Source organism: Anoplolepis gracilipes, chromosome 7, assembly GCF_047496725.1.
Source record: "Anoplolepis gracilipes chromosome 7, ASM4749672v1, whole genome shotgun sequence".
NCBI lineage: Eukaryota > Metazoa > Arthropoda > Insecta > Hymenoptera > Formicidae > Anoplolepis > Anoplolepis gracilipes.
Window position 1 is genome coordinate 12,486,620 of NC_132976.1, and position 18,381 is coordinate 12,505,000.

Sequence of the window (18,381 nt, forward strand, 5' to 3'; positions counted from 1 at the left end):
AAAGATATAATTTTCTTTAGTATAAAATCGATTCGCTGCTTCTCAGCTTTGTTTTATATCTTATTAAATTCTTATAATATTATTTGCTTTGAAATTTTTTTGAATACGCGATAAATATATATATTTTGAGTACAGAAAATACAACATATACTTAAGTAATAATATTAAAAAGAAACAAAAGTTTCTCTGAGAAAAACTCTTCTAAAGTATAAATAAATAAATAGCGATAGGTAAATAAATCACAATAAACCATATTATATACAGTCTGTAAAGTAAGAGCGTGTACGGGTTAATGTGTAGAAAAATTTATTTTTAATAATTTTTAAGTACATGGATTTGTTGTACTCTCTGAGAAGAAAAATGCTATATCATTAATAATGAGTCCGCAGTCACCACCGACATTGATAATTGCCTGACATCTCCGAGGTATACTTTCCACTAAGTTGACTGCGTATTTGTTCGGTAAAGACCTCCAAATGAGACGAATTTGTCGTGTCAGTTGCTTCAAAGTGCACACTCTTTTTCCTCGAAGCTTGTACTTGAGAGATACCAACACATTTTCAATGGGATTTGCATCTGGCGACTGCGATGGCCAATCAAACGTGACGATGCCAAACTGCTTTTTCCACTCGGTGCAAAGCTTGCGCCGATGTTTTGGGTCGTTGTCTTCCTATAAGATCCAGTCGTTTTTTTTTTTATGAAGCATCATTCAGCAGTCGACAACAAACACTTCTGATAAATTTTAAGCATTTTCGGAGCATTTAAATTGTATATAAACAGATGTAATGCTCCGAAACCCCGGTTTGAAAAAGCAGCCCCAAAGATGAACCTTTACAGGGTGTTTAACGGTCCCTTGTATTAATCTATCGGTCAAGGTTGACCAGGCATGTCGGATGGTAATATATCCTCAAACAGAAGCTTCGTCCGTAAAGATCACGTTGCTTCAATCTCGGTCCAAATTCTCCTTTGCCCAAGCGTTTTCACATGTTTTTCGCCTAACAGTGGTTTCTTCATTGTGTTTCGATATTTCAAGTTATGCGCACGGAGATGGGTTCGGATAGTTGTATGTGATACTTCTATACCCTTCTGTTTTAATTTTGCTGCTCCTTGTCGCAATGTTAAGGTCGGGCTCCGCTTAAACAATTTCACAATTTCTTTTTCCATGTTCGGCGTCACTTTGCCCATCAAACCACGTTCTGGCAAGTCATCGACATTTTTGGTCTCCTTATATCGCTGAATCCACTTAGCGACGAACGATTTTGACTTTCTCATGTATTTAGCAGCCGCTAAATATGACATTTTTGGTCCTTTCGGGTGGAAACAAAGGAACACAGCCTCGTAGCGCGATGCGTATGCGGTACTCATGGCGGTTAACGTAGTTTCTTAGGTAAGAGTTCGACGCCAACTGAATCTTTTGTGACAAAGCATTCACGACAAAGGTTCCATCTATCGGCTCACAAAAAAACTAGGACGATATTTTAAAACCAACTGCCATTTATGCCGTACACGCTCTTACTTTACAGACTCAACGAAAATATCGAGGGGCGTCATTTTTTGCATGTTTTCAATTTTTGTCATATCTTTTGTAATAAAGCCTTAAATTAAAATATTCTATTAGAGTAAACTCTATCTGAAATTAACTGAAGAATGTAGTTTCGGTAATTTTTTAACTCTAAAAAGTTTGGTTTGCGCACCTTTTTTCAATCGCTTATTATAAAACGGACATTATTTCCAGTAAACGTCGAATATTCATGAAATATTCCAAAAGTTCTGTATATCCTAATATATAATAGTAAAGAAATGTTTATATAGAATAACATTCAAATATAATAATTATGATGAAATATTCAGAATGTTCTATGAACATTACTTGTATGTATATGTATAATAATAAGGAACATTCATGTAAATTTTGATATGTATGTAACATAAAAAATGAAATAAAAAATAGAAGTATAAAAAATGATACAAAAGCAGGACATTTTGTGCTTATTTGAATATTCTCTGTACATTCTATAAATATTCCGGAATGTTTTGGAATAATATTCTTGGAATGTTAATTTTGGGTTTTAAAGGAATATTTTATAAATATTTCAGAAATATCTAATGTCTTTACTGGGTTGATGGCCTGACATTTTCGCGGAGGAAAAATCGTCTCCGGAATAATCTCAAGAATCTGCCATTAGCAGGTTTTTCAGCAATTACAGGACACCCTGTATATTTACATGTATATTTACATGAAGCTGTAAGGGCTCGCTAAAGCTGATCCGTGACGTGCGACGTGCGTCGCGACGTGTACATGTGCGTATGTATATGTACGTTGTACGTCCAACTGATGCGTGCGTGTGTGTCTCATGTGTACGTCCTCATGAATCACCCACCTCGGGATCTACGATCGCCTCTCTCTTCTCTCTTGTGGTTCTGTAATTAAAGAATCTCTCTCGCGCTAACGACAGTGAATGAAATGCGAGTCGTAGTCCCGGGGAAGCTCGTTTTTAAATTCTGGGAGAGCTCGGGGCTCGGGGGAGCTTGGGAGAGCTTATGGAGGAGTCGCTACTAGAAAAGATGGCTCTGGCGGCCGGTAATCGCGTTCCTTCGATCGTCGTCGCCGTCGTCGCGTGCACCTAGTGCTCGCACGCTCCTCATCGTCTCCTCTCTTTGTCCGTGGAGGAGCCTCCTCCACCCGTTCGTCGTCTCGACGAGCGTTCGCCCATCCCGAGACTCCAACCTCGCTCATTCTCCTCGTGACCGTTCTCGTCCGTCTCTCGCGATGCGTCTTCGTGTGACATTTTTGGAGAATGTCAACTCTGAAGTGGGATTCGTCGGTGGCGACCGTCCAAGGGATCTCTCGAGGGTGTTGAAGGCGTAAAAAAGAGAGAAAGAGAGAGAGGGAGAGAGAGAGAGAGATAGAAAGAGAGTGTGAGGATTCCGGGTGTCTTATATCCGTTTGTCGTCTTCTTTTCACTGAGCATCCCAAAAGGTGTTGTAATTGTTTATTCAATTGTCTAGTGTCACCTAGTTTTGTTAATTTTCAAGTTTTTTTTTTTTTTTTTTTGTGATTATCGTCGGGAAATTGTTGTGCTAATGACATAGATTTTGATATTGATGTTAGATATTATCTTTGTATCAACTGTTTGTATGTTTTTGTATTTGAAAACAAAGTAAATATATATGCATATTTTAGAGAGAGAAAGAGAGAAATAAACTGTTGAAAATATAATTGAAATAAATAGATCTATTTATTTTGACAAGTAGATCTGCTTAGCTGATTATGTGATATTTTAGATTATTATTGTGATTATAAACGTTGTATTGATTACTGGTTACTTGTTTTTCTTACCAAACAGAAACACAGTGAATTAAACTATGGATCAGAAAAATAGACCAAGCAGACCACGATTGCGATCGCACGGTAACTCTGCTAGAGTGCTTGTGTTTGATCAAAATGAGATGGAGGAAACTGCCAGTAATATAGAAACAGAAGTGCACAAACGTCCAATCCCCTCAAAAGTGGAAAGCAAGGAAGCTCCAGTTCGACCTGGTTAATAGAAAAAAATTTTATATTTTATATTAATTTACATTAACTGTGTCAATCTTGTATGTCTAAAAATTAATTTATTTTACTATTAATTTATACTATATATATATGCAATATATATGTTATATCAAAATTACATTATTTCAGTCAGCGGAGAGTTATCAAATCTTGTTCGCATGAGAAATTCTGCAATTGGAAAGTCGGCACCCTCTCTATCAGTTCATGTGGTTAGTATATATTGAATAATGAATACATGACAAGAGATTTATTTGTGTATTTGGTGATAACATTTTTTTCAGCGCGACTTTAATATTCCTCGTCGTGTTGCTAAAGCAGCTCATCGCAAATCCTTAATCTCAACCACATCACCTACTTTACCACGTTGCCATTCACCTTTATCAGGTATGTAATTTCTACTGTATTAATGATTGTTTCTATTAAAAAAGAATTATATATTTCTGATTAAATTTAAAAAATATGTTTATAGCAATATTTTAAACACATATACAATACATTTGATTTCGTTAGGCTTAGAATATGTATAAAAACTTGTTTACATCCTTATATATATATAGAGTATCCTTAATATAAAATAGAATTTTAAAAAATTCTTCATCCTAACACATATAAACTTTTTTTTATACTTATAGTGGGAACATTACTTTTTTATATTTTACTCGATTATTTATTGACAATATAGCAAGTTAATTTTTTCTATTGCTTATTTCCCGATATAGCATTCGTCCCAATTGTAGGCAGTCCCCTAGAGAGTCCTAGGATGTCATCCAGTCCACATTTTGCTTTTGCTCCAATTAAAAGGTACCTACTTCATACTTTACTGTTTATCTCAGGACATTTAAATTAGTTTGATCTGATTGCTCAAGTAGATGAGATGTCGTCACTGTAAATGCTATAGCTTTCGCGTCTTATAAATAGAAAAGAAAAATGGTGATGCGAAAATTTTATTATGCAAAGTCTGCGAAGAGAAGTAAGAATTTAATAAAGAAATGCTTGTAAGTTTTTTATATAATACAAGTACCAACAGATTCTTTGGATTTAATTTTTTTAATTTGTACAAGTTTCATCAAAAGTTATTATTGAACCAAATATTATGACATATTTAAGAATTGGTGGAGGTGCTACGGGAACTGGCGATGGTAGAAGATGGTCAGTTGCTAGTTTGCCGTCCAGTGGCTATGGAACAACACCTGGTTCCAGTAATGTTTCGGTACGGTCGATTGGTATGCATTGAGCAACCGTGTGCTCGTTAATTATAATATAATCATTTGTATTCCAACAGTCACAATATTCGAGCCAAGAACGTTTGCATCAACTGCCAAATGTTCCAACTAAGGACGAACTACGTATGTTGTCTTGCCATTTTTCCAAGCCTGGAACACCGTGCTCTTCACATCCGGGCTTCCCTGGTTCTAGCATATCTAGTATTCCAGGCAGCGCATCTCTTAGCCTTGAAGAAGAGGGCTGTCGATCGCCGTTACATCGTCCACGTTCTCGAAGTCTGAGGTAATGTCAATTTTTTATGCATATATGTATATTTATTCAATATATTTTGATTATTGTTTGATAATTCTTGATTGATTAAGAGTAAATTGTAAGCAATAACTGGATATAAATGTATTAATTGTTCGTAATTTTTATACAATTGCAGCAGTCCAAGTCGATCGCCCGTTCTTGATAGTGAAATCGTTATGATGAATACCTTGTATAAAGAAAGGTTTCCAAAGGTACTATACTAAAAATCTTTGACTAAAAACATTTTTGTCAGACAATAAATTTATATCAATCGTAACAATCATATTTTTAGGCAACACAACAAATGGAAGAACGACTGACTAATTTTATTAATGAAAATAAAGAAATAGATGAATACGAAGTAGTAGCTAATATGACACAAGATTCATTACCAATTTTACGTTTCGTACATCATCAAGTAATTGAAATGGCCAGAGACTGCTTACAAAAATCTCAGGAAAAATTAATTACAACGAGATACTTTTATGAGATGAGCGAAAATCTGGAACATCTTTTAATGGAAGTATGTATATGTGGATTGTGCGACTTTATTTAGGTATGTTTATAACCGTTATATTTCTTTTGTTTTGCAGACGAAAGATAAATCTCTAGAAGCTGCAACGAGATTAACAGGATTAATAAAGAAACTTTTATTAGTTATATCGCGTCCAGCTCGTCTACTAGAATGCTTGGAATTCGATCCCGAAGAATTTTATCATCTACTTGAACAAGCAGAGGGTCAAGCTAAAGTCAATGCAGGAATAAAAACTGATATTCCTCAATATATTATTACTAAACTCTCTTTAAACAGAGATCCTATATCTGGTATAGTTTGTGCTATTTCTAAAATATAATGTATTTATAAGAGTAAGATTATTATTTAAATGTTGAACTTATTATAGAGTTGCAAGAAGATTTGAATAAGCTAGAAGATTCTGCGAGTTCTAGCGACAGTAATTTGCAAGTAACATCAAGTCCAAATAAAGATGATGATAAGTGTCAGCGCATTCCATGTGAAAGTGACTACGAAGTAGTGAAACTTATTAGTAATGGCGCTTATGGTGCAGTGTATTTGGTCAAAGAGAAGACCACTCGACAGAGATTTGCTATGAAAAAAATTAATAAGAATAATTTAATGTTACGAAATCAAGTAGAACAAGTGTTCGCCGAAAGAGACATAATGAGCTTTACAGATAATCCATTTGTAGTCTCTATGTACTGTAGTTTCGAAACCAAGGTATGTACATGTGCACCTTAAATTGATGTTGCATATTTTACAATAATATATTATAAATTTAAAAAAAAATTTTTTTTTTCCCAGAAACATTTATGTTTAGTAATGGAATACGTAGAGGCAGGAGATTGTGCGAGTCTTCTAAAAAGTATAGGTCCACTGCCACCAGATATGGCAAGATTTTATTTCGCAGAAACTGTGTTGGCTGTTGAATATTTACACAGTTATGGCATCGTACATCGGGATTTAAAGCCTGATAAGTAAGATACCATTGTATAAAGAGCTGACCAAAAGACATTAAATATTAAAAAATATACATGATAACAAATTATCTTTTTTTTATAGTTTGCTTATCACTGCCTTGGGACACATTAAGCTTACTGATTTTGGCCTCAGTAAAATGGGTCTAATGTCCTGTAAGTGTGAAAAGTGCTTCGATTGCACAGCATATAAGTAAAAGCAAATTGAATAATCGTTCCTGTGTAATTTTAAGTGGCAACAAATCTCTACGAGGGGTACATCGATCGAGACACGCGGCAGTTTTCGGATAAGCAAGTGTTTGGTACGCCGGAGTACATCGCTCCGGAAGTTATATTGCGCCAAGGTTACGGTAAACCTGTCGACTGGTGGTCCATGGGTATCATATTGTATGAATTTCTAATAGGCTGTGTTCCGTTTTTTGGCGAGACACCCGAGGAATTATTTGCTCACACAGTAAATGGTGAGTTTTTTCTTCATTAATATAGTGATAATAATTATTGATGCAATTGATAAATTTGAAATACACTTTGAAATATTTTCTCATGAGTATATAAATATTATGATAGATAATTCAAGTTGCAATTTCTAGATGATATTGAATGGCCGGACGAAGATGACTGGCCTGTTCAATCCGAGGGTAAGGACATTATAACGGCACTTCTACATCAGAATCCTAGAGATCGATTGGGGACCGGTGGGTCACACGAAGTCAAGGAACATCCATATTTTTATGGCGTAAATTGGAATAGCTTACTTAGACAGAAAGCCGAATTTGTTCCGCAATTAATTAACGATGAGGATACAAGCTACTTCGATAGTAAGTATTCAGAGACATGTATCATTGTAATATTGTTACAATAACAATTCTCAATTCAATATATAAATTAATATTTGCATGCATGTCAGAATATACATATATGCTTTAGTTTAGATAGTATACGATATTTATGATAAATTCATGAATATTTTTACTATTTGATTTTTTAAAATATATAAATATTTTTTACATATTTTACATATATTAAGAAAAAAATCATAAAAACTGTATTTGACATATTTAAATATAAATTTAATATTTTATGCTAAAAGATTTGCAGTAATATTTTGCAAATATTTGTTTGAGATATTTATGAAAAATATTTATAATGTTAAATCTAAGATTATAAAAATATTTATGAAAAAGTTTGATAAATATTTATAAAATAATTCAAATAATTGTAAATATTTAATATACAGGGGGTCCTGGTAAAGGTGGGCAATCTCTCGAGGGGATGTAGAGCAGGTAAAAACAGCTCTTTAAGTTCGTATAACATTTTTTTTCTATAGTACAATTTTACCGAGATATTTATCTCTAAAGTTTAAATTTGAGAATCATTTTTCTTAAATAACTTTTATATTACTTTGTAGATCTTAATAATGTACAAGAACTTTTTTTATTATTAAGTGAAGATCTTTAAAATAGTGTGATAGATTTTTTGTTATCATCTCGGAGAGAATCAGACCACCTATAAGTCTTTTAACTTACAAAACTTTAAAGCTGGCGAGCTTTTTTATTTTTAAATTATGTTTTTAGATTCTTCATATCGTCCTCTAAGAAAAAGTAGTCTTGTTTCATTTCGTTAAAACTGTTTTCGAGAAAAACGCATTTGATCGATAAAAAGTAAATCTTTATTCATAATAATTGAATAATAATTTTTAAAATAATACAAAATTACATTGTGTATTAAAATTTTCCTTTTTCTTAGAGAAAGATGTGAAGAATCTAAAAATATAATTTAAAAATAAAAAAGCCCACTGGCTTTAAAGTTTTGTAAGTTAAGACTTAGGCTGGTTCCACAATAGCTGTTGTAAGTCGGATGTCGGAAGAGTTGACTAATCATATTCGATTATTCTTCTCTAAAGTCAACTGTGATTGGTCAACTCTTCCGACATCCGATTCACGACAGCTATTGTGGAATCACCTTTACAGGTGATCCGATTCTGGCTCTCCGAGACGATATCAAAAAATATATCATACTATTTTAAAGATCTTCACTTAATAATAAAAAAAGTTCTTGCACATTATTAAGATCTACAAAGTAACATAAAAGTTATTTAAAAAATGATTCTCCAATTTAAACTTTAGGGACAAATATCTCGGTAGAAATGCATTTTAGAGATAAATTTTATGGGAACTTATGGGATTTTTTTACCTGCTCTATATGCTCGCGAGAGATTGCTCACGTTTACGCAGGACACCCTCTATATTTTATAAATATTGTGTATCGTCTAAGGAAGGCTACAATAATAATAAAATTATCTTTTGTTATATCGTATGCTTTTGTAATATTTTAGCTCGCATGGACAGATATAATCATGATTTGGGTGATGACACAGACGACACCGATGATTCTCCTTTATTCGGATCGTTCTCCTCTTACTCGCCTCAATCACGCAAGATCTCGCAAACGCGCCCGCCCCAGTTCAATCCCGACGCAGACTTGGATGTTTCTAAAAAACAATTGTTCCGTACCGAGCTTGAAGGCACGTTCGCGCAATTGTCTTTTGGATCGAGCGCATCGTCGGTCACACCACCTCCATCGAAACTGGCCGATCTTCAATCTGGACAATCATCGTCCGAGAAGCATCGGGCGCCTCTGTTGTCCGTAAAAAGCAATTCTTGCACCGAAAATCAAAGAGCTGACAAATTAAACATTATCATGTCGTCATCTTGTTCGACTCCGTCTACCACGATCTCGTCGAGCAACGAGTCTCAGCTTACGATTGTTAAAGGCACTCAGGCGGAAGGAATTAATCTGAGCACGCCCGATTCTTCGCAAACCGAGTCTGATGATATTAGTCCTCAGATCCAGAGAAAGCGACACACGCACTCTCGTGATAAGCTGCCCAGGTTCAGTATATCCATTGATGATGAACACATGTGAGTCATTCAGTCACATTCTCTCAATTAGACAATTCTAGTTTACTCTTTTAGTTTCTTTAACTTTCAGATACATTTTTAATTCTCATTTATAATTTTCATTTATACACATTCTATAATTGAGAAACCTTAAGAAAAGGGAATCCTCTTATGATCTTGACCTTGTCAAGGTCATGATTCTAAGTAATTTACAAAAGATTTTTAATCATCACTCGTTTATTAAAAAGTTATAAATAGAAAAAGTTTCATAAATGGAACAATTTTTTGACACCATGTACATTTTATGAAACGTTTTATATACAATAGAGCTGTGTGTCCCTATACCTATATACGTTCACAATTATTTAGTTTAGTAGACAATTATAAGTATTAATAATTCCAGTACCAATTCTTTAGAGTTCTTCAGTATCATATCATGTTACCATCTGTCTGACAGAAATCCTAGTCCATCATAATAAGTATTGTATTCCCAATAATAATAAAAATAATAATTTTTTGTTCGCACAGATTGGACCTCGCAGCGGCGAATAAAGATGCGGCAGAGGAGAGCAAGCATAACTCCAGTACTGATTCTTTCGAGTCCTTCATACCCATGTTACCATCTGCCCGACAGAAATCTCGGTCCGTCATAAAATCCGCCTCGACCAGCGGGCTTTCATTAGTGATTCCAAATAGCGACTTTGCCTGTACGTATTTCTCAAGAATACATATACACATATATGTATGTGTATGTACGTACGCGCATGCGAAGCACATAAAATTATAAAATGTATAAAATTAATAGAAAATTGATATAAAAAAATTCGATAATTTTTTATTTGAAATGTATGTTTTCTTAGACGACGCACCGCTGAACACCCAACCTATTGAATCGCCTGGTGGATCATCGACCGCGTCTTCGAGGGACACTTCCCCATGCCGTGAATTGAGCCCTCTCGTAACTAGCCTAAAACCGCCCATTATAATTCGTCGAGGACCGTGCGGCTTTGGCTTTACTGTACACACCATCAGGGTGTATTATGGCGACAGTGATTTTTACACCATGCATCATCTAGTAATGGCAAGTTAAACAAGTCAAGCTTAAGTAGATTTTTTATTAATATGAAAAAATCTTACATAAACTACAGAATTATTAATTTTATAATCGTCTTTTTTTATTCTCTAATTTTATAATCATTGTCTAACATTTATGTCACACAAAACTATTGATTGTCATTTATATTCTATTCTTGGAATTATCAAAATTATTATCAATTTATATATATATATCTCAAAATAAAATAAGTAAATGAAATATAATTTAAATATTTATTTTTTGCTATATAACAATAGGATATAGAAGGTCATTTGAGTATTACTCATCTTATTCATTTTTTGAAATTGGAAAAAAAATTGTCACCTTTGTTACATTAATTCTATATTGCTCTAGTCTATCATGCAAGTTTTGCATTGTTGTTATTTATATATATATATATATATATATATATATATATATATATATATGTATGTATATATATGTATGTATATATAAAATAATAATATATAAAAAAACTAATATACTAGAGATGTAAAAATATATAAAGAAAAAATGGCTACAATTTTCTCCTATATATTAACAAACTCGAGGCCAATATGCAGGAAAAAATTAGCTATATCAAACAATATGGTGCGAACAGCAATGCAAAACTTGCATAATAGACTAGAGCAATGTAGAATTAATGTAAACAGAAATAAAAAGTTAAAACATGTGTGATTATAACATATAAAAATAATTATATATATATATATATATATATATATAATTACTTTTATATGTTATAATCACACATGTTTTAATTTTTTATTTCTGTTTACATTTTACTTATTAACTTAAATTTTATTTACAAATCCTATCATATTTTTGTATATTTCACTATTCTTTATTAATAAATTTACTTTTTTAATTCTTTTTCTTTAATGTTTAATCTCTATTTTATTTTAACTTTTTTTATAGGAAGTCGAACAATCCAGCCCAGCGTTCGAAGCTGGCTTGAGACCAGGCGATCTGATAACGCACATAAATGGTGAACCAGTGCAGGGTCTGTATCATATTCAAGTTCTGCAATTGATGTTAAGCGGCGGTGATCATGTGACATTGCGTAGTACGCCGCTGGAGAATACTAGTATCAAAACAGGTGGTAGAAGACGCGATCTTGCTCAGAGTAAACTAGCGCGTCGGACGCTACACAAACAACGAAAGCAAAAGCGGGATCACTCGGACAAGAAACGGAAAACATCATCACTTTTTAAGAAGATAAGCTCGAAACGGGCGAGCGTAGAAATGCAGCAGGTATACCGGGGGAATTTTTACATTTTTGCAGTTTCGTTTATGCCACAAATGCTAAATACGATCTTATGGTTTCGCAATATCTATACAGGATGGCTCATTTTCAATTTAAAAAAATGTAAAAAAACGTCTTTAAGAAAAAATGAATTTGCAACAAGTGGTTACATATTTTTCTTTAATTATATTTATTAGATATTTGCTTGAAGCTATAAAATGAATCACTCTGTATATACATATAAGTGAGCGCAATATGTTTCATTATTTTTGATGTTAATATTAATTTTGCACAGCGAGATGTGTACACAGAATCGTGTTTGTTTTCTACATATTATTGCAAAAGCAAAGAAGTTTTAAAGCACACTAGTATAAGGTGTTTCAGATCACCCGTCCACTGCTTTTATTTTGCAAAGAGGTGATGCTAAAAAGTTGGAAAAGACATATTTATCATGAAAGCCTATCTGAAGTTTCTGATGGTGGTACTTTCAGTTTTGGGAATCCCTCGAAAATATGGGAAACGAAAGGCAACTCAAAAATTTTAAATTGCAACATGGGGCAACATGGGTATCATTGGATAGAGCTTTTAAAAAGAAACAACTTTTGTTTGAAAAACATTTGATATCACTTAGCATTAGAAAGAAAGGATTAAAAAACGCTTGCAATGATTGTCGAACTTCTAAATTATCTTAAAATATCGATATTTTGGTCTGAGCTAAACATAAACATGAATCAAACTCATGATCATACGGATCACGGATTAAACATAAACCCGGATGATTTGTCATGTGGTTTCAACAAGACGGTTGTTCGACGTACTTCTCATTAATTGCAAAAGGCGCACAATTAATCAGCTTTTACTTCTACAGAAGTCTTGAGGGCGATTGACAGTATGAGACGAAGGATAGAAAGGAGTCTCCATCAAGGTGGCAGGCATTTTGAACATTTGTAATTAATTTTGGATCATTTCCAAGCGTCACAATAATTGCAAATGTTTTTTGTTCATTTCTTGGTAATACACACTAAAAGATATCAAATTTTTTTTCAAACAAAAGTTGTTTCTTTTTAAAAGGTCTATCCAACGATATCCATGTTGCCCTATGTTGCAATTTAAAATTTTTGAGTTGTTCCTTGTTTCCGATATTACCGAGCAATTGTCAAAACTGAAAGTATCACCATCAGAAACCTTAGATAGGCTTTCATGATAAATATGTCTTCCCAACTTCTTAGTATCACTCTTTTTCAAAATAAAAGGAGTGAATGGGTGGTCTGAAATACTTCGTATATGTATATATATAAGCATAAGCATTATATATTGTATATTTACATACAAACGTACACATACATGTAAACACACGCGCGCAATACACGCATTACGTTAAGTGCATTTTCTTTTGCAGCCGTTACCTATCAGTTGTCCATTGTCAGCACCCATTTTGTCCAGCGACAGCAAACCTCCACTTATGGTATGATTTTTTTTATACATTCGTTCAGCTTTTCCGTCGATCTTCTCGCTGATATCATTTTTTGTTTAACAACATGCGTTTCTTCTGCGATTACACGGCTTTCGAATGGCTATTCTACACTTGGCAAATAATCGTTATTGTGTTTACAAAACTTTATACACTCATAATTGCCAGTTAAATAATAGGTAAAATTGTTTTATTATTATCAGTAGGACAGATTTAATCGACTCGTTGACAAAAAAGAAAGATGATGATGAGGGAAACTCTGGAATTTTTCGCATTCATTAATCGGGAGCATCTTATCTAAAATTTCTTTTCAGATGGCCGCTGGTATGTGCTCGCCCTCAATGGTTACGCCTAGTCGATCGTTTCAGTCATTCACTCGCTCGCAGGAAACGTCACCGTACTTCGCGACGTGTTCGAAATCTGTCTGCAGCCCGTCCCCGCCGACCGCGAATCGTATCAGCTCGGACTCTTATCATTCTACCGGGAATACGAGCCCATGCTCAAGCCCGAACTCCTCATCTCCGGGCTCTAACACGTCCGCGGGAAATCTGTCAGGCATCTCAAACCAGTCGCATTACCAGCGTCCGAGTACGCTTCATGGTCTCAAGCATAAGCTGCACACAGCCGCGAAGAATATCCATTCGCCAAATCGCAGAAAGTCTGTGGGCCATATACCGCTGTCGCCGTTAGCGAGGACACCGAGTCCATCGCCGATTCCTGCCAGTCCGACAAGAAGTCCCAGTCCTTTAGCGTTTCCTACGGGCCATCAACCGGGCAGTTCCAACACCACGCAGTCGTATAGTCCAGGTATAAAAAAAGAACAAAAATATATATTTATAATAATTACACAATTACATTTTGATTATATCATTATAGCGATCGTGTGAATTATGAATTATACTCTTTCACAATTTTTTTTGTAATCTTTAGATATGAATAAGAGATCGTTAAAAACTTTTTTATTATTTTTTTAATATAATATTACTTTTCTTTATATTTTTTGTTATAATATAATAAAAAAGATTAAAGAAAGTTCTTATATTTTTATCTTCGTTTTGAATATAATTTTGATGGAATATAATTTTAATGAGATTTTTACGGTTAAAATAATATCAAATACGACACAATTACGGTAATTTTCAGTTACATGTAGACACATAATAAAAATTTGTTATTATCGTTTGGTATCATTTTAACCGCTAAAATCTTATTAATCCTTTCTTTAAAGTTACTTTTGAAAAAAAATTAAAAATATAAGAACTTTAATTTTTTTATTATATTAAAGTAGTAATTTTCTCTCTCTCTCTCTCTCTCTCTCTTTCTCTTTTTTAAAATATATTTTTAAAAATTACAAAGTGTAATAAAAATAAACAGAAACCTCCAAATATAAACAAGATATACAAGGGCTTAAGGAGCAAATAAAAAATAAATAAGTAATCAGTAAAGTCAAATTTAAAAATTAAACGCGAAAAATACGTTAAAATATCACATAAAATTAATAAAATTATTAAAGAGACATAAAAACAGATTATAAATACGCGAAGAAATTATACAGGGTGTCTCATAACTAACGAGTCAACGCTCGTGAACGGATAGAGTACAGTGAACTGAACAAAAAAGTATTAGGTTATTTTGCGATTTTCGCAATAATTATTAAAGTATTAATTAAAAACGCTTAGCGAACAATATTATACATATGTACAAGATGTCCGGTAATAATCGCCCCACCTCTCTAGGGCTGATAGAGCAGGTCAAACTGAACATAAAAGTCCTGTATCATTTTCCGATTTTCGCAATAATTATTAAAATATTAATTAAAAACGCTCAGCGTAGAAGCGCGCGCCGCATATAGCGCTCAGCATACCCTGAGCGTTTTTAATTAATAGTTCAATAATTATTACGCTAATCGCAAAATGATAAGGACTTTTATGTTCAGTTTGACCTGCTCTATCTGCCCTAGAGAGTTGGGGCGATTATTACCGAACATCTTGTACATATGTATAATATTGTTCGTTAAGCGTTTTTAATTAATATTTTAATAATTATTGCGAAAATTGCAAAATGACTTAATACTTTTTTGTTTAGTTCACTGTACTCTACCCACTCACGAGCGTTGGCTCATTAGTTATGAGACACCCTGTATATAAGTCATAAGAAATAAAACTAAATAGTTGTAAAGTACAAAAACTAGAGGAAGCAGGAAACGCAGATTAAAAAATTAATTAATACAAAAATATAATAAAAAATGCATATAACAAGAAAATTCAAGCGTAAACGTTTCAGTTTTTGACTGGACTACCTTCAGTGCCGAATTAGATAATGATAAATTATAATCATTAAAAAAAATTAAATAAAAATACAAAAATGAGGAAATCTAATCTCGTCTAACAATAAGTCGCGGTATTAGTTATTATTGAATCTCTCCATTGGCACATCAGTTCAATATTCAAATATCCACCAACAAAATTGTGAAAAAAACCAGCGAAAGATCAAATAGAGTCACAATGACGAAGCCGCCTAAAAGAATGTTATTTATGATTTTTTTATTTTACAATAATTTTTTGTGCTAGAAGTCGATCAAATTTAATTAATTGAATAACGGACTCATCAATGGAGAATCCGACAAAGGTACATCTGTCTTACGCGATATTACTTCGACTGCCGTGAGATCAAAATAAAGTACGATAAGATCAACGAGAACAAATTAAAATAAAAATAATAAGATAAACTAGAAACGTGCATTTAAAAAAATTTTTTTAATATTTCAATTATATTAATTTTACATACGAATGACGAATATAAATGCAAATTAAACGTGTATAATAAAATTGTGAAGCATATAAATTTCACAGATGCATTTTATAATAATCGAGGTGTTAAATAAAGATATACAGGGTGTTTAAAAAGTAGCTATATTGTTATCAATTGTATATAATTAATAAGCGTAAAATCTTGAAGTTGCTATCAGAAGGTTTTCGATAATAAGATTGACGAATTAAAATTTGTTTGCATGTTTATGAAGATAATTTCTATTATTTTTTACGAAGAAAGATTAATTTGCTAACAAATATTTGATGTTTTCTTTTTTTTATATTTAAGATAAGTGTATAGCTACTTTTTGAACACTCTGTATAAATGATATTTTGTTGAATAAAAGTAATGTGTTTTAACGATTTTGTCTTGCTTAGGAGCATGCCTATCGACGCCAAATAGTCAGAAAAAAGGATACGGTCGTCCCAAGTCCGCTGAGCCAGGTTCGCCGTTACTTCGTCGAGCGCTCAGTCCCGATCGGCTTCACCCGCGTTCGGCGGAGAACAAAACGTCGATATCGCCGTTGGCGAACACCGTGGTGAAGGTGACGCCACGCGTGACCATCGCACAGTCGTCTCAACACAACAGCAGCGAGACCTCGGACGAGTCCAGCGATAATTTCAAGGAGGCCAATGAAGGCGTGAAAGGCGAGAAGAAGGTGTCGAGCGAGCAGAAAGCGGATTATTCCAAATTGACCCACGGTATATCCATTAATTTAGGGAACGTAGGTATGTCAAATTCCTGCGGTAGCACGCAATTACCGCGAATAGCCGAGGAAAAGGACTCGCCGACAGGCACCAAGAGCGACGATTACTTGTCATCAAAAGAGCTCGGGCCGGAGAAAAGCGAGAAACAATCAACTTGTAGCGGTGATCAGTCCGCGAAGAGAACTCGGAGCAACGAGCGTCAAAGTAAAGCTGCCGGTAATAACAACAGCAGCAAGATATCGCAATATAATAAAAAAGAGGAGAGTGCTGTTCAGTCAAGTGTTCAATCACAAACAAGCACGCAGCAAATAACCAGTGTCACGAATTTACAGAAGAATTTAGATCAGAAACATCAGACCGGTGAAAAGTCTACTGTCGCGCCGTCACTATCGCATAAGCCATTCGCTGTTGCCGAGCAAAAAGGTATTGGTAAAGGCAATACGGAAGGTCACTATCAGGACGGTGGTAAAAAGATACTCAAAAGATATCATAAAACTGACTTTGGCGATAGCGCTCATTCGAGCACGCACGAAAGAGAGAGCGCAGCCGCGGGAAAAGAGAAGAAGAACAATTAATTTTTCTGAATAAATTTGAAAACAAAGTGTTAGCTGTGATTGCAGCTGGAAGTTTTGGATTACCTGTGTGTTAATCAAATGAGACATAAGAGAAATAAGTTATCCCTCGCAGGGCTTAAGTCGAATAGCTATGAGACGCTAATGATCATATGAGAGATAAGAGACTAATCAAAAACAGAAAAGAAAACAAATTTAAAAAAGCAAGAAGGAAAAGAGAAAAGATCACAAGTTTTGAATTTATAGCTTTATGGAATTTCTATATTCAAACCTATAGGCTTCCGTCAAATTAATACCTGAGAGCGATTAAAATATACTGATATATATTTCCGAAAGGTTTTATTCTATTTCCATAAAATATATCTGTCTGTTATATACAAGATATACCACGTACACAAAAGACCCTTTAAACAAATATGCACAGATAAGAGATACGTTATTTTAATTGTCCAAACAAAAACTCAAAATAATAATATTATTAACTTGAAATCACAAAAAACCGCGTTTATTAAAGTTGCTCTAATGATTCGATAATCGGAGTGATTTTATGCTTTGGGCTACAGTATTTACACGATCTCATTTATATTTATATCTAACTAATATTAGCACATATATATGTATATATATAGGAATATATATACACATATATGTATGTATGTATGTATATATATGTATGTATGTATATGTATAGAAATATACATATATATATATAGGAATATACATATATACAGTTGGCATAGTATTCAATGGCTCGCATATAATATCCGGTGTACGCGAAATAGAGTGTTTATTTTTAGAGAGAGAAAGAGAGAGAGGGAGAGAGAGAGAGGGGGGGGGGCGGGAATGAAAGGAAAAAAATGAAAAGAATATACGACGCTATTTTGTTGCGATGGTTTATATTATGTAATATACAAGATGATTCCGTTGCGCACAATTGTGAAGTTAAAAAGCAGTAATATATTCACTAACAAAACGAATGTACTCTTATGAATTAATATATTTTATTTATCTAT

The 18,381-nt window shown here is 33.6% G+C and overlaps 1 protein-coding gene across 3 annotated transcripts; it reads left to right on the forward strand.

Annotated features, from left to right (window-relative positions):
• The first annotated feature begins 2,314 nt into the window (after positions 1-2,314).
• Positions 2,315-18,174, forward strand: Dop (microtubule-associated serine/threonine (MAST) protein kinase dop). 3 transcript variants are annotated; one of them, XM_072895313.1, is made up of 22 exons: positions 2,315-2,980; positions 3,348-3,541; positions 3,686-3,765; positions 3,838-3,940; positions 4,276-4,357; positions 4,664-4,766; positions 4,839-5,062; positions 5,208-5,283; positions 5,364-5,594; positions 5,665-5,896; positions 5,974-6,308; positions 6,393-6,565; positions 6,651-6,721; positions 6,799-7,026; positions 7,156-7,383; positions 8,901-9,486; positions 9,994-10,172; positions 10,326-10,550; positions 11,484-11,815; positions 13,207-13,272; positions 13,593-14,085; positions 16,467-18,174. In XM_072895313.1, the coding sequence occupies exons 2-22, from the start codon at positions 3,367-3,369 to the stop codon at positions 17,369-17,371; spliced, it is 5,127 nt and encodes a 1,708-aa protein (XP_072751414.1). In that variant the 5' UTR covers positions 2,315-2,980; positions 3,348-3,366; the 3' UTR covers positions 17,372-18,174. The 3 variants fall into 3 exon arrangements, with proteins under 3 accessions (XP_072751414.1, XP_072751416.1, XP_072751415.1); XM_072895315.1 differs by having other exon boundaries at positions 8,901-9,456; XM_072895314.1 differs by having other exon boundaries at positions 2,315-2,919.
• Positions 18,175-18,381: the final 207 nt, after the last annotated feature.